Consider the following 17,676-nt stretch of genomic DNA (forward strand, 5'->3'; position numbering starts at 1 on the left):
TAGGTGTAGCAAATTATTCAGTACATCGGAATTTATCCCAGAGACCCAGCTATATTTGCATAGTAAAAAACTGATTTAAAAAAAAAAAAATTAAAAAAAACTGTTTGTACCCCATAAGCTTTTTTTCATCAAGTCTCTTTAAAACACAGATTGAAGTGATGCACGAGGCCAGTCAAGGAGGATCAAGTCGAATACTTGTAATGAGCGAAAGTGAAGAGAATCTCTCTACCCGTAGGAGGTAAGAACAAAACCATTACTTTCTTGTCAAAAACTACTCATAAATAAATTGTGGCTACTAATGGCGACAATGAATGAAAATTCCTAGAACATGCGTCAAAGTGGAAGCTGTGTTAAGAAAACCCTACTTGCCTGATCTAACTTAACCATGGCGCTTGTCAGGTATCTCATTCCTAGGCAATAGCAAGATCAGATCAACAGCAGATGCCAGTGCCAGCCCAGCAGTACGGTTAGTGTTTTTTGCTGCTGCATGGCTGTAAGCTGCCACGGTTCGATCCTTTCAAATAAGCATCGCTTAAAGTCAAGTGAATGGCATGGATAAGAAAATATGGAGTCAAACTCACTACATTAAATTTATTAAGTACATTTGCTTATTGACAAGGAGTCTCGTGGATTAGGTGGGGAAAATTACCTAATGGGGAAATTTACCTAACAAGAAGTCTTTGGCACAAGATGATTTTGAAATAAAAGCCACCCCATTGGCCCATTATTTGAGTTGTTGACAGACAGGGAGTGAACGCTGGGAAGACTCCTAATGGAAGTGTGTGATGTATAGCTGCAGACAACTGACCCACTTTCTTCATGAAAATGGTCAGGCGTTTGTTCTGAGGGTTCAGTTATTTCTGGGTGGTAAAACAGCTCAAGGACTTACTACTAAGACAGTGCATTTTCCCCTGGGGAGTGATGACTGGCAATTTCAGTTGTTTTTTTCTTTCCTAGAGTTGTAAAACCCAGAATCAGGACATCTTCTCTGTGCGTAAAGATTGCCTGTATTGTCTGGCAAAACTTGCTTGCTTTGTAAAAATCACCAATCCTACAGTCAGTAGCAGCCAGCAACATGGTGGTGTGCTATGCCCAATAAACTCACCATATTTGTTGTGCTAGCACGCAAGGTTCCATTGCTCCTTTGCTCTCCTCGGCGGTGACTAGGGGCGGTCCGGCGGAAAGGGAAGGACTTCCTCCCTTGTGGAAAATGAAATCAGCCAATAGGATTGGTTGGTGCAGGCTAACCCAGCGCTCATTTTGATGCTGGGGGCCTGCAGCTGCAATCCCTTGGCTGTTTCTCAGCCCGGGGATTGTTAGCTCTGAAGTGCGCAGGTCAGATTGGCTGGCTCTAAGAAGCCGCCAATCGACATGTACACTTGCAGGGGGCTGAAGTAATAATGCCAATGCACTATTCAGCCCGCCCCCTGCCCTTGCACTGTAACAGCACGAGCCTGGGACACATTTGAATAAATTAGTACTTATTACCATTTTATTATGAATGTGTGTTCCTCCTGCACTCTCAGCAGGTGGGGAGACGCTCCTCCACTATAATGGAGGAGCTGCTGCTGCCTACAGTTATTTGCAAATTGAGTTTAACCAACTGTTTGTACCCGATTTGACAGGGCACTTGGCAGGGTCGGACTGGAACAGATCATTGGCCCTGGCACCAAAATAAAAGTGTCCTCCGGTAATGCAATAGATAGCTAAACAGCACCTATGTTTGCTAACGGGGCAGTTTTGAACTTGTAAAGATCCTACATATGCGCTGAGCAAGGTATGGGAGACCACATGGATTTGAGCTTTCTAAAGGCAATGTTTGTTTTAATATCAGGGAATTCAGCAGTAATACCCGACCCAGCAGTCAGTAAAAGAGGCCGACAAACTGACCCCTCCCCCAAAAAATTACAGCCCACACACTGACCTTTGAGACAGGCCCATCAGGTACAGCCCAATTGCCCTGTTCCGACCCTGCCACTCGGACTAAGAAGCTTAATTGTACCTCCCAAACATTTGTAGGTAACAAGATAGACCCATCTTATTTTCACAATCTCTCCTGATAAAATTGTAATATCAACCACTCTTTTGTTAAGTTTTCATTAGTTATAAACTTATAAACTATCGGCCTGAATCTCAAACTGCCCTTTGTATTACGTTGTACTGCTACAAAACAAACAAAACTTACAAATATAGGCAAAACATACAATTTGTAGTAAGTGCAGAGTTCTCCTCGTCCGACTAAGGCGTCTCCACAGACTGTAGATTTTAGAAGTAAATATGGGAGGCACACAGGGGCGTGGGTGGGTAAAGGACAGACTCACTAATAAAGGAGATGGGATTATGGAGTAAGAGGAATTTAGGGTGGGTGAGAGGCAGTGGTCGAAGTGGGCGGGAACGGCAGGGCACGTCGGGCCCCTACTTCTTTAATTCTATAGCTTCCGTTCCCCTACTTTTTTATTTTGAACATGCGTCCCGGGCAGGGCCGGACTGGGAACCAAAACTGGCCCTGGCAAAGTGCTATGCTGCAAAAACGGCCCTGTAACAAAAACGGCCCCCAGGGCCACAAAGCCGGCCCCCACCCGTGCGGCGCACCGGGGGATTGCCCGGTGCCCGCTACGGCCAGTCCGGCCCTGGTCCCGGGACGTCAGAAATATCCACGGCCTTAGAGAAGGCTCGGCATTAGTGGCTGTTCGGGGACGGGCGGGGAGCAGGGAAGGAAAAGGTCTCCGTCTCTTGCTTCCTGCCCAGACGAGACAAGGACAGTGTCCGCTTCTGATCTGCCGCTGGCAGCTTCCCCACCCACCCTCTTTCTTACTCCTATTCCCTCTGTGTCTGTCTAACTCCTCCTCACTTACCATGACTCAAGAAATGGTTCTCACCCTCTTTCTTTCTGTTGTTCATTTGTTCGCCTGTGAAATGGATGCAAAAAAGAAAACTACTTTTGCTGAAATGCCGTTTTGACATTTTTCTATTCCAAAGTGCAGCCTCGGAAATAAAAGGTTCATAATATGAAAAATCAATAAAAAAAAACAAGACTGAGTGTTCTTAAAGTGGCCAGATTGGTTTTATTCAAACCCCAAAAACATTAGTGTCACTTTACTGAGTTTGCCAGTGAAGCGCTGTTTTCCCGGGTGGGGAAGTGCACCAAACCTGGAGGTACTGCAATACCTGGTTGATGGGTGGATTGGAAAACAAAATGTGTACGGCGGCTTTGTGTTAACGAATTGTGGGGCCTATTATCAAGGATGGCATTAAAATTATCGCCGATTTAGCTGCAGAAAACTGCTGCTAAAGCGGTGATAATGGGCTTGATATTATGCCCTAGAGAATTCCAATAGAAGCCCAGGTTCACACCAGAACATTGGCTTCTATTGGAATTCTCAAGGGCATATTATCAAGCCCATTATTGCAGCTTTAGCCGCAGTTTTCTGCTGCTAAACCGGCGATAATTTTTAACGCCGTCCTTGATAATATGCCCCGTGGTCTTTTTAAACCATACTGCTTACGTCTTGTAAGCATATAAGCAGTGGACATTGAAATAGGTCCTTTCTGGGCCCTGTAGTTTTCAGGCAAAGAAAGGACCCAGTAGTTTTCAGGCAAAGAAAGGACCCAGTTGTTTTCAGGCAAAAATACTCGATTTCTGCATAAATGTATAAGCGTTAAGTTCACCATGTTGTTTCTGCTTACATTTCACATGCATTATTTAATCTTTCATTCCCTACGAGTGTTTGCTTTTTCCAGAATGTTGTTACTTTTTCCTTTAGGCAGCATATTGCTCTTGCCGAGTGCGTAATTTGAATTGAGTCGCATCCAGTTGTTTATACCAGGTCAAATTGGATTGTAGTTGAAGGCAGTGTGAATTTCTCTCAGTGGGGCAGTATGGTGTTCAGTGAGGGAGTGGATGTAACACTGGGGGCAGAGCTGCCGAATTTAGAACTAGGGAACCAGGTTCAGCCTTCATGAACAGTCCCCCAGACCACTCTCCTGAGGTAGCACATTGCCATGCTAGACCTTAGAAGGCCCTGCAAAACCGAAAAAGCCCTGGTATCTTAGCACCAGTAGGTGGACCCTAGCAGTGACAAGTGTGGGTTCACCCTGAAGGCTTGCCCACCACAATCCATACTGAAGTTCATCTCCAGTCTTGCGGGCAGGCCTATGAAGTAGCAGACCCTAGAGCTACAGTGACTGTCACTGAGGTCACAGGACCCCTGAGAAAAGCTGGCTCAAGGGTGGTGAGACCGGTGTGACTGCAATGGGTGCTGACTTTGAGCCCCTTAGTGTACACTAAGTTTGTGAATACCACAAGTAGTAAATTTACTAGAAAGTGTAAATTTAATCTAGTGTGTAATTTTAACTTACCTTTGTGAATCAGGTCCTATGTTTATTTCTTGCAAAAGAAAGATTGCATCCTGAGGTTTCAGGAGTGGTGATACGGTCTCATTTGCTGTTAGAAGGTAGACCATTTGCAGTCCAGGAAAAGAATCCTCAAACCCTATGAAATTACCAAACAATTTAATTTATTCCAGTCTACTCTTCCCCACGATTGGCCAATGCTCCCTATGGGAACTGTTTTATTCTCGTTCTCCCCTCCTCTTCTCTACCAGTACCACAACCAGCCGCGGTCGGTAGTAGGAGTAGCTGCAGGGCGGTGACGTGGGGAGGGGGAGGGGCAGGGTAGTAAACTATGGATTACGGAGGTTTACAGGTAAATTAACATAAATGAATAAAATGAATTTCGTTGCGTACACAGCATCCCCAAATGCGATGCAGTGCACGCAACGAAATTAGTTTTATTAATTTATATGTTAACTTACCTGTAAACCTCCGTAATCCATAGTTTACTACCCTGCCCCTCCCCCTCCCCACGTCACCGCCCTGCAGCTACTCCTACTACCGACCGCGGCTGACCACAACCCTGCAATCATCATCAACGAAAGGCTTAATAACCACAACTTGTTGAAGCATCCTTTTTTGGTGAGAGTTTTACAGTGTTGGAATCACTTTCTTCTATGCACTTCATAGTGTACTTCTGACTAGCCTAGAAGATGTTCCATTTGGAATGTTAGGGAAGTGATCCTGCGTGTATTTGTGGAGATCCGTTGGAAGAGGCTGAGCAGGAAGGTACACAGATCCTAATAGGGCATGCAAACATACAGTTATATCCACTTTACTATAGGAATTACCACAAGGAACAAAGGAGTCCAGTTTCTTTGTACATTTCTACACTGAAAAGGGTGGGAAATTATCCAACTTTCATTCCCCATCCTGTTTAATACCTAGAGGTATTCATCAAAAAAGGGGTTTCCAAGAGGAGTAATAGATAACAGCGTTGAATTGGTCTCCAGAAAAAATAGAAGATTATTTGTCTCTCAGGGGAATTAAACATGTTTAAGCTTCAATGTATTATCCATAAGAACTCAATGCCAGCTCTCAGCCGATCAATCCAAGAAGAATAGTTTGCAGTTGGGCATTTGTGAAAGAAGTAATTGGAAAGCAGATGTGAGAAAATTAGAGTGAGATCATAGAACATCCCACAGTGAAACTGGAAAAACTCCTTATGAACTGATGCTGTGTAGATAACCCAGTACCATGTCGAGATCAGGGTAGATTGACATGACTACTGTTAAGTCAAACCAGTGTGAAGGAAATTATGTTGAAGCAGAAAACCAACGCTTTTGATGTCGAAAGAGAAACGGAAGGGCTGCAAGGAAGGGATTTTGAAAAAGTTAGCAAACATTGAAAGACATGAGAAGTGATAAAAACGTAGTTAAATTAAATGACAGGTATGTCTGGATTCGAAAGAAAGTGGTGAAAGTGCCTAAATGTTTTAAAAGAAATTTGCAATATGATCTATGATGCACCTAGATTACTGTATTCTGATCTTTTCCACTCCGTGCACTAGGATATTTTGATCCTTTTGAATTCTGGCTTTTCTGCTAGAACGGTCTGCATTCTTCAATTACCAGAAAAGCTTACGTTTTTCCTTTGCAAATCAGTATGAATTATTCAGGGGCAAAAGGTGAACCCAGTAAATTAGATTTTTGAAACTAAATTGTTAATTGTTGGCAACCTCATTGTATTTCTGCTATTCTTTAGGCAAATGCTATGTTTCACTATGTACAAATAGAAATGAAAATGAATTGGTACCCTTCTATCAAGCACTGTTCACAAATTGTTTCTGGGCTGCCTAATTTAAAATTAACCAAAACTGGCAAATATTCCCCTTCGTAACTGCCCTGATTCTGTCACAATGTAGCCTCATAGTGCCAAGCATCCTCTATTAAACAGTTGTTCTCTGTGCGTCTTACTCTGACCAATTAACTCTGAGCCAAAAAAACTGCAAGTTTTTCAGACAAGATCATTTCACCTGTTGCTCTGCCATTTAGCTCTACTCTCATAATCCTAATTTGAGCTAAATTTCATAATACCATATTGGCACAGGATTTATTTTAAATCTTTCTGGAAGTCAACATGGTTTTCCTTCATCTCATACATTTTTTTAATTTAGCTTTCTAGAAAAGGGCAGCCAGTGACTCATGACTTTGGGTGTCTCAATCTGTGCTTACCTCCATAGAGGTGTTTTATTTCAATAGGGGTCTTATTCTTAGTGATAAACCCAATCTTACCAGTCCCATTACAGTCATGCAGCCATAAAATATGGATTTTACATCCTGGTCGTTATAGAGTAAGTCTTTAATTTGATGGGGTGGTTAGACCTCACACAATCAGGACATAAAACCAATCTCTACATTCTAAAAGCTCGGTTTGTTGTTGTGAGGCTTTCCTTGTTTACCACAGTAGTTCACATTTCTGCCCCACCTTTCATCCTCCGCTTCAATTTTTTTCTCGTCTTGTGATACTTCTTAGGGTGGAGAGGATGCCTTACTCGCCCTTTTCTGCATTTCTTTTCAAATTGTTCTAGATCAGTCATTCTTTCTCTCTCATAAGGTCAGCTTTCACCTGTATTAGATTACGGCCTTCTAATCAGCATCATTTAGGTGTGCAGCCTTCACCAGCTCCCTTTTGTTTTTATTAGTCTAAGTTACTGGTCACCAGGTTTGGATTGGGATCACAATTAGGCCCGGCACTTTCATGGTTGGCTGAATGCTCAGGCTCCCGATCTCAAATTTACGTTGACATACAATGCTAATAGGCTTAGCTTGCTAGATTTGTGTATACAAAACGATGGAATTTTAGAAGTAAGCCTATATACCAAACCCACTGATTGGAATACTCTGCTCCACTTCACGAGTGGGCACCCTCGTATGGGCAATTCCTCCATATCCAGAGGAATTACCACCAATAAGGAAGATTATTTAAAAATGCAGAGACCTTGAGGATAAACTAATAAATAGAGGATAAACTAATAAATAGAGGGTACCCCAAAAAACGAACTAAGGTGGCAATGAAACTAGCATGGTACACGCAGAGGGAGGAATTACTAACTCCCAAAAACAGACCGGAATCCAACACTTTGAGATGTGTACTTACATACAACTCTTAAGCTAACACAATAAAAAATACACTGTGGAACTGGTAAATGTTTGACCATCTAGAAATACCAAAAACCTATGTTCTCCTTCCGTAAAGGAAGTAATTTACATTAGCAATTGGTTAAGGCTGCACGACCAGCCGAGAAAGGAAAAGACTGACTGGAGGGAGCCCCAGCATTCTTCGTAAAAGGCAACTTTAGAAGAAACAACTGTGCTGCTTGCCATCTTACAAGACACACCAAATCGATCTTGATTGCTAGGAAAATACATCATCAAAATAGGTTTTCCAACTGCAACACAAAAATGCGATTTATAGCATAAAATGCCCATTTAACTTGTGCTATACAGGACAAACCACTCAACTGGTGAAAACAGGAATTCTGTAACAGATTGAAATGTTCAATACAAGAGGCCCTTAGTACAGAAAAACAATGAGAATGACATACAGTGGTCAGTTCCAATTATAATCCTGAATAACAGTCAAGGAGACAACTGGGGATAGTGCTCAACAGAACAGAGGTGAAAATGATAAAAAATATGGGACAGCAATGCGAGGACTTAATGAATATGATGAAATACGGGCTCTAATATAAGTGACTCGTTATTTATTATTTTATCTAACTACTGAGGAAGTCTGCAAATTGAATGTTCTCCTGAGTCGGTGTTCCACATATGAAAGTGTGTGTATATATATATATATATATATATATATATATATATATATATATATATATATATATATATATTACCAACTGGCGGTCGCCAGTAGGTAGTTATAGTTAGGACCACGTTTCCATAGGAAATCCGCAACATTCTATTTTGAATAACTTTGGCGCCGGTTGACGAATCCTCGCGAATTTTTCAAAATAGGTGGGGCGCTACGCTCCGCTCCTACCCTGAAAGTCTTGGGGGGATTCGTCAAGCGGGGGCTGAGATAAAAGGGGGGTCCCAAAACGCGTTTTTCCCATGCATTTTTCCATAGGACCTTTAGACACAGCTACAGCCCGAACGGCTGAACAGAATTACTTGAAATTTGGCAGAGAGGTAGTCCTCAGGTCAAGGAAGTGCCTTTTGTAGGTTTGGTGTAAATCTGTTCAGTAGATTCTGAGAAAATAGCCTTTAAATCAATATATATATCTGAGCCAGCTTACGGTGCGCTTACGGTACGCTTACCGTACGCGTACGGTGGCGTGCTCGAGCGCGATTCTGATTGGCCCTTAGATCTTAGTAAACATTCGAATCGGTCGAAACCAGGAAGCGGCGGCCGCCATTTTCTCTCTCGCACTCTGAGGGGGGAGCTGATAAACAAATGCCAAAAACATATAAAGGGGCTGTTTAGACAGCGCCCATGCACATAACCATGTTAGTTGAGTCTTCAAAGATCCCCCAAGGCAAAAAACGGTAATTTTTTATTTTTCGAAAATTTCGCCGATTACGCTTACCGTACGCTTACCGTACGCGTACGGTAAAAAATTATTAAAAAAAAAAAACCCACTCTCTCCACCCAGTGTGCAAATGGTGGCCGAAGGCAACCATTTGTGCATGGCATATAAGAGCACAGCATTTCCCCAAAACATTTCAACAGATTACCTATCACAAGGAAGCGCATAATATGTCCTCCATGTGCGCACGGTGCGCGAAGCGCATCGTGCGTACATGGCCCATCTAGCGTAACGTGGGCACGCGGTGCGCGTAGCGCACCGCGTGCCCACCGTGCGTGCACGGCACAAACTGCGTAAAGTGGGCGCGCGGTGCGCGAAGCGCACCTCATGCTCACTGTGCGCGAAGCACTTCCTGGTACGGTACGAGCACGGTGAAAAACCTTAAAAAAAAAATACATAACTTAGCATTTAAAAAAACGTACAAATTCACTGAAAAAACCATAGGTTTCACACACGTTATAGTTAGGAATTAGCATTTAAAAAACCTTGCATCACTGATGACATATGTGTCTTTCTGAAAAAAAAATATTTGTAATATATGTATAGCTAAAAATTAATGGAAGAAGACATGGGTAAATAAGTGTCTAAATACAGTGATGTAATATCGGACGTCATCAGCAGAGGATTGCGGTCGCGTGAGTTATAGTTGCCTGCACTAACTATAACGGGGGAATTTCAATGGTTTTTCACGAGTGAAATGTCCAGCTAACTATAACATGTGTGAAACCTATGGTTTTTAAAGTGAATTTGCAAGGTTTTTTAAATGCTAATTCCTAACTATAATGTGTGTGAAACCTATGGTTTTTTCAGTGTATATATATCACATTGACTTTCCGTCTTACTCCCTCGCACTCGCGATCGGGTGCCTTCAGCGCTGTGACGGACACCGCGTGGGATTTTCATCCACAGCTCACGATATCGAAATACCAGCACTCGCAGGAACGTTTAAATCCAAGTTTTATTTGGATAAAGTATATACACACACTCAGACGCGTTTCGGCTTGCCACCTTTGTCAATAGAGGCCGGCGCCGGCATGCCACAGATTTAAATATGGTAGTGACGTTTAACATAGACAGAGGACTACTCAACTTCATTCAGTCAAAGTGTCGGCCATTACTGAATGCATAGCTATGTAAACATTGTGAACAAAATCATACATAAATTGTGTTATACTGCCCTGGATGGGCTGTTTCTAACATAAATGTCCACAATATAAATGATATTAAACAATAAAACACAAATTGTGCCCTGAATGGGCCAGTCTTTTCTTACAACATATCTAATGTAAGACATATTATAATACATTACTCCATAACTGTCCTAATCACATCTCGTCAGCCTACCATACAAAACTATTAGGTTCACTATTGTCCAGAAAACATTACAAATATACAGCCATTTCTTCCCCAACTATTGAGACCACCCAGCTTTTTGGTCTGGTTCTCAATGTATCGTGATTCCAGTCTACGTAACTGTAATTGCCTGTTGCCCCCTCTGACATTTATCGGTACCTGATCCATACAAAAGAAACTCAGAAGATCCCTATTGCTTCCATGGAACCTCTCAAAATGTCTCGCCACCGGATAGGTGGAGTCCTTATTTTGTATGGCCCTGAGGTTTTCAAGGATTCTAATCTTTGTGGGATGGATCGTACTTCCGATGTAACGCAACCCACACGGACATAACAGACAGTATACCGTGTGTGTTGTGTTACAGTTCATCAGGCTCCTTATCTTTCTTGGTTCACTCACTCCAGGCACTCTGTAATCCAGTACTTTGACTATTCTTACAAGCACTGCACTTAAGACAGGGATAAAATCCTGTAAGTTCACCAAACGGTATATATATATATATATAAAAAAAAATAACCTTTCCATGGTACTTTGGTTGCCCTGATTAAGTTTGTCTAAGTAGTTCGTACACGGATACGAAACTTGGAGTTACCCCTCCTTGTAATATACTGAAATGACAAGATTTATATGCAGGTTTACTGTATAGGACCTTAAAATTGATTGACTGCGTGGCTACAATTGTGCATATATTTGCCCTTTGATATTAGATTGTCTAAATTGGTTATGCTATGGACAATTCCTTACAGAGTAACGCGGAATATATGCTTTTCAGAAAGCTGCTCTTCTAATTACCAAATCCGAATTATTTTTCCATTCTTTTTTTTAGGTGAAGGGTATAATTGACACACCGGATATTTATATTCTTAAGTTAGCTTGTGATGAGTATAGTGCGTACATTCTAGTGGAACTGATACTACACCTTTAAGAAAAGAATAGTCGAGTGCTTCCTCTCACATGACCCCGTCACCACCTCTGTTTTTTAAGGAAAGGTTTCACCACTGGATGTCCAGCGACCTATTCTAATTCGTTGATTGCGGCGGACACCTTACATTGTGAAGAGAGCAATGGAAGAATTATTCACAGGTACGGAATTTGTAATAGCTATGCCTGTTCCGTCGATATACATTAGATAGTCCCAGTATTTGTTGACTGGTACCATATATCTCTGCCGTCTGTTTTTTGGCCTTGCTCTCTTCATTTTTTTGTCCCAGCCGTGCATGCTAGGGCATGCTGATCAAGGTACAGCAGAAGACCTCAGCCGTTTTTCCAGAGGCTTTCCAGAGGCACCTCTAGGTTATGAATCACGTGCATTGATTTCACATGTACAACTTTGGTTGTTGACAGGGTGGCCAACTGCCATTCCCCGCTTGGTAGGAGCTCAATCTAATGACGATTTGGTCAGTAAACGACATGGATGTAGAGACCGTGGTTTAATTACCCGTAGACTTTAGGCACTTTTGGAATTATTGGGCATGACTGATTCATAACACATTTTTTGTAAGCACAGTCTTCTCCGTCGTGGGTCATTTAGATCACCTGCACGTTTCACTGCATCAATAGAGCCTGATCAGGAAGATGACCTACAGTCTCATTCTCTGTGGTTTTACACCAGGTAAAGTTGATTTTACTCTTTAGAACTCCGCCGCTTGAGTGGCTTACATTTTTAAAGTTCTTGGTGAAACTCCGCTTGCCTTCAGATAAACTAGGCTGCATCTAATGCCTAGTGGAATCATAAACACGGACATTTTTTTTTAATTCGATGATTGATCACTTCACAATTATTCAGGTGTTTCCGTGCACTTTTTGGGTGCTAGGACAGATCATTTTCGCTTCAGTGAATTCTAAGGTTTACCATTAGGTTCCATTGGTAATGGAACCCCCATCCACTGAGAGTTGAGCATGCTTACATTCCACTGGGTGCATGATATACTTACATAAGTGCATTCTTAATTATCTGACACCTAGGAAACTATTTCAAAGATGGATTGTATGTATATTTTAAGTTTTTTCTTCTTCCTACATCCTGAAAAGAAGTGAATAGTTTGGCCAAAAAGCATCGACCATTTGAGATGGAAGAGTCCAATTAAGGATTACATTGTGCATATGACTTTAATACACACCATATATGTTTGAGGGCTCTATTTTCTAGGGTGTGTACCGATACTGGACTACCTTTCAAATGGACTGCCATGGAATATTGAACATTGCAGCCACATATATTTAAAAAGTGATTGTATATGGAAGAGAAAATCTTTATGTATATTATATATGTTGTGTTTTTTTGTTTATGTATTTAAATGTTTGTTTGCCCAATAAATAGTATTGGATACTTGGAATTGGCATCGGATTGCGAGTTTGGAACTAAACTAGTGTAGGTTGGTTGGGCCTACAATACCAAACAATAGAGATTAATGTTTTCTTTATTATAAGAGAATGTTCTGAATTAGGTCCTACATATTACTTTGTTTATACAAGTCTTATCTTTGCCCAAATGTGGTGGAATTAAAAAGGCTAGATTTGGGAGCACAGGTGACACTTGGGTGCAGGCCCATCAGCCAATCCCCAAACGCCTGCCTTCCCAATCCAACTCTGCTGGTCACTAAAGTTTGTCCTCAACTGCCCATCTGTGACACCTTTCCAAATACCACACTCAGGCTGTCAAATAGCAGGTTCCCAGGCCCCAAACGAAAAGGAGCCAACTATGGTTTTCCTCTTCCCAATTATTAAATGGAAAGCAGCTCTCCAACTCTGAAAGGCATTGCTTCAGAACTATGGATGCTTCACTCTGCTGTACTGAGATACCTCCTTCGTCAGACTAGCAGAACCACTTCCACTCACTTCTTGTAAATCTGAACAGCTGTACTTAACCAGTCCTGGAGAACAAAGGTACTCCCAACACTCCGTTTGACATGGAGCCATCAACGAGGATTTGGTAGAAGTCTAGAAAAAAGCAGACGATTGAGGTTTCACTAGGAGAGAGGTTAAATGCATAGCCAGTTTGGCTGCCTAGATTTAGTTATCACCATTTTGTTCCCTGAACACTCCAGAGACACTGAAGCTCATATGCATTTCCTTTATTTTTAAATTTATTTTTATTAGTTTTTGCTCAGAAAATAAATTTGGTAGAATACATTGTGCAATTTCGAAAGTTTGTCATTCCTTGGTTACAGACCGGTAAATGAACATGAAGAATAACTGAATGGATAGACAATCAGTGAATTATATGGACCCCCCCTTCCCACATCTACAGTCCTCGGAAAACCCTCCAAGGGCCCCATATTTTCTCATTCATTTCCGTTTGAGGCAGAATCCTTTGAGTGCAAGAACCAGCCAGGAATCCCTCACTATTGCTAGCTTCCCAAGAGGTCTTGTGAAGGATCTGAACAAAATTCCCAGTTAAATTTCATTACTTGGTTTCAGTTTCTACTTCAACATTGACCGTCCCAGTTATGACATGATAGTGACCAGGACTTAAATGCCATCTCGATTTTTTCTGGTCTGAATGGGAGTGGAAGAGCTTACTGGCTAAAAGTAAAGCTACCAAGACAGAAAAAGCATCAGAGAAGAAGCTCAGAGTTTAACCCCCCCAGGCAAGGCTTCATGGTCAAATGTTACACTCCTGTCAAAAAGTCAACTGAATCAGAATGTTACTGCTTGGTCTCTCAATCCACGTGGCATCTGATCATATTTTTATATCTTTAACTCACCTCAGACTTCCAATTTATCCTTTGAAACTTGGAGCCAATGTATCACCCAAAGTCTTGTTCAACAATTATTGAACTTCAAATATTTCAGTTTTGTATTCCTTTGCAAACCCTTAAATTGATGTATACAAAGTGTGGTCGACCAAAATTCTGAAAAGCTAAGAAATGTCCAAATGGATTTTCCATTCATGTCACCACTCTCCCATAAGCTAGGAAATCAAATCCTATATGGTCTCCAAAAAGCATCAAAATTGTTGGCTTAACTCATAGGGCCCACCCTCTTGGTTCTATTACAATTACCAGTACTTCGTTATAAAAGCCTCTTCGGCCCATCACACTGTATTTTTCAGGCAAGCACAACTGGATCTTTACTTCATCATCCTTGGTGGCAGAGGAGCAGGGAGGGAGGGCAGCATTTCCTCACATATTTGGTTATAAGGTTACAGTGCCCAGGTGACCTATGGACTTCGTGATCTGGTTCCAAGGTTTGTGTAGCCTCCATTCCTTGTGAATGTGCTAGTAGTCCCCCGTGGGTTCCTCACTGAGCAGAAGCACGAGCCTTGTTACATCGGTGGTCACGGTTGAAGTGCGCCAAGTGTGTACTGGTCTGGGTGTGCCATGGGGGAGAAACAAGGGGACTACGGATTCGGGGAGGGCTATGACAGGCTAAGTAGTGACTATGGACTCTTCCTACAGAGGGCCACTGGAGTGCTTGATAAGAAGATAAAGCTGGTGGTCCGTCGTCTCTCCCGGTCCCCTGTCAACCACCTCCTAATCCAGCCAGGTTACACACAATCATGGATAGTGTCGATGGTTTACCAAACAGTCCCAGTGCGCAAGAATCAGAAAGCCTGAATAGCTGCACGGCGGGCCAGTATTTACCTCACCCCCACTATTGTGGTCAACAACCCCAGGGGGATGATGTACCCTAACCCAGAGGTGTATGGTAGGCACCCCTGTCAATCAGTTGATAACTCTGAATTTGCCAGACGAGGGAGACCAAGGAGTAGAGATGGTCAGTCAAGGATCAGGCACGAAAAAAAAGGTCCAGATGGGGGAAAGGTCAAAAGACAGAGCAGAGGTGACAACTTAAAAGTTACAAACTGATCAAGCCAACATTTGATGGACAAAATGCATAACAAATCAAAACAGTCAACCCCAGTCAAGAGATCTGGGTTAAATCCATCACTCTTTTGCTCACCATGACACCCTAGTTAAGACCTGGCCATATGCAAATCAGTCTTGACCCGGTGCCTCATGGGAACAGTCCAGTCCGAACTGCCAAGCCAGGTCCTCCCTGGACCGGAAACAAGCATCCTAGGACCAGTTTCGGGGTTTCACCCATCAGCCAGGATCGCTTGAATCCAGTGGCACAGTGAGCCCAGGACCCATGTCTGGGCATATCTGGCACACTTGGGGCGAGAAAGCAAGAGAATTGATGGACAGAATGCAGACCAAATCAAAACATTCATCCACAGTCAAGAGATCTGGGATAAATCCATCACTCTTTTGCTCACCATTCCACCCACAGTTTAGTTCCCCGTACAGACGCCTTTTCATATTTAGGGGTCCTAACAGATGAGAAAATGAAATGAGGACCACTGAAACAGAGAAGGAGGGGAGACCTTGTGCATGCAATAACAGCCATTTTTAATTTTGCTTCCAGACTGGGTTGGAGACCAATTGCAGAACTCTTACAGATATCAGGCTAAATGTGTCGCTAAATCCTCCTACAGTAGCTAAATATGGGGCCATGTCGCTATGGACAAACTACAAGTGGCTAAGAATACCTTTTTGAAACTTCTGTTAGGTGTGCCCCAGGGAACGTCTAATATGGTGGTACATGAAGAACTGGGGGTTGGCACAGCCACGGGGTGTAGCAAAGGCCAGATTTTAGAACCCTGTGGCTGCAACGGCGAGTCGCCACAGGACAGGCTTACATTTTATTTTGTAAGAATTATGCGATGCCCCGGCTAAACTTATTATCCCCATTTTAAGAAGGGATGAGTTTAAGTGCGTCCAGCCCTTATTTAAAACTGCTGCACGGAGATTCTAATTTATTGGTTCTTAACTTTTTGAAATCTGCAGTGAAGCTTAGAGCCTGTTGCGGTTAACCGTTTGTGGCACTAAAGGCATATTTTTACACTAGTCACCCCGATGACAGTCTAGATAAGGACCATGAGTTAATTTTACTTCCAATGATTTATGGCACATGTACTTTATAATATATTTTATGTATTTTGTGAGATTTTTAGGGAAGGGCCGTTTCTTTTATGTTTGAATATTTTTTATTTAATTTTTGATAGCGCTTTTCTCTACCATTACGGTTCTAGAATACTTTCATGGTTTTATGTGGAAACCAAAAAAAGTACTTTTGATAGACTACCACGCCCTGGGAGAAACCTCCCAGAGTGTCAGGGTCATTACTATTTTGTTTCACAAAATCCTACTTTGGGAGTGTTTATAAAGTCAAATAAGTTTGCCAAGCAGCTGCATGAAACGAGGTAACTGCTCAGCAAACTTTTAGTGTCTTCAGAGAAGCTGCAACACGTTCCTTTGAAGGCACAGAGATCTCTCCCAGGCCGACAGATCTCATGAGAACCGGACTAGTCCAGCAAGGGATCCAGAGGTTATCATCTCCAGTGGAGAAGACATACCATACATTGGTTAGCTCTTTAAAACCGGGGAGAATACTAAATGGCTTGCAAACACACATCAGGGGATTTGATGAAGGATCATACCCATGAATATAAAGTGCTGGAAGGGATTGGTTCTCTAAAAAGTTGAACTGGTCCTCAGCCCTTTCTGAAGTCTAGATATTTGGGAAGGCTCTCTGTAGTGGTAAAGCTATTTAGCCTTCTTGCCTGTTTGAGCAGATAACTGATCTCCGAAATTAGGCTTCTTAGGTCATCACGGATGATTTATATGAAATCTTCTGCTTACATCTTCAACACCATGGTCCACAAAAAAATCCTGTTATGCCAATGAAGCTTTGCTGCTGTACTCGGAGGAGAACTATGCCAAAGTGCTGTGTTGTATGTTGACACTAAGTTTTGATTCGGCTTGTACAATTAGCTATCTGCAGAGGATCAAGTTATTCGAAGATCTCTTGCCCTCAAGATGTATGCTGTCGCTAGCCTGTGTGTCTTGAATTCAAGGAATCTACAGAGGATAAACTGCACTACAGGGACCGGGACTCATTTTGGGTGTGTGGGCCCAGTTGTGTCAGAGGACAGATGTTTAAGATTTTGCTGTACAGGGAAGCTTTTGTTTTGGATGCATCCAATCCAGGTTGATTTCTTAGGGCATGGCTTAACGAGATCTAGAACTGTGTGCACAGCACAAAGACCAATCGATCTATCATCATGGATTTTGTGACTGAATCTTGCCAGTCTGATCAAGTTTGCTCTGCTGCAGCTAGTTTCGTGAATTTTAATTCTTTAAAAAGGTTCAAATCCTGTGAATACTTCGGTATGGAGTCTCACATGGTTAAAAACACTATTGTAATTTAACATTCATAATACAATTTTGGCAACGTGTTTCCCATCTATGGTAAACATTGGTCAGAGTTGACTTGAACATTTACCTATGCCTAAGGGTGCTAAAGTGCACAAGGAGAGCATAGGGCTAATTGAACCATATATATTTGGGTTCCATGATAATACCTGGAGCCTAATCAAAATA

General features: G+C 42.2%; 1 protein-coding gene across 7 annotated transcripts in view; it reads left to right on the plus strand.

Annotated features, from left to right (window-relative positions):
- MCF2L2 (MCF.2 cell line derived transforming sequence-like 2) overlaps positions 1-17,676 on the plus strand; it is a 2,345,299-nt gene that overhangs the window by 1,099,722 nt on the left and 1,227,901 nt on the right. For all 7 annotated transcript variants that reach the window (XM_085635348.1, XM_085635350.1, XM_085635347.1 and 4 more), the window contains exon 15: positions 150-238. In XM_085635348.1, coding sequence (XP_085491474.1) covers positions 150-238 — 89 coding nt within the window. The remainder of the gene's footprint in view (positions 1-149; positions 239-17,676) is intronic.

Source organism: Triturus cristatus, chromosome 11 (genome assembly GCF_964204655.1).
Source record: "Triturus cristatus chromosome 11, aTriCri1.1, whole genome shotgun sequence".
Classification (NCBI taxonomy): domain Eukaryota; kingdom Metazoa; phylum Chordata; class Amphibia; order Caudata; family Salamandridae; genus Triturus; species Triturus cristatus.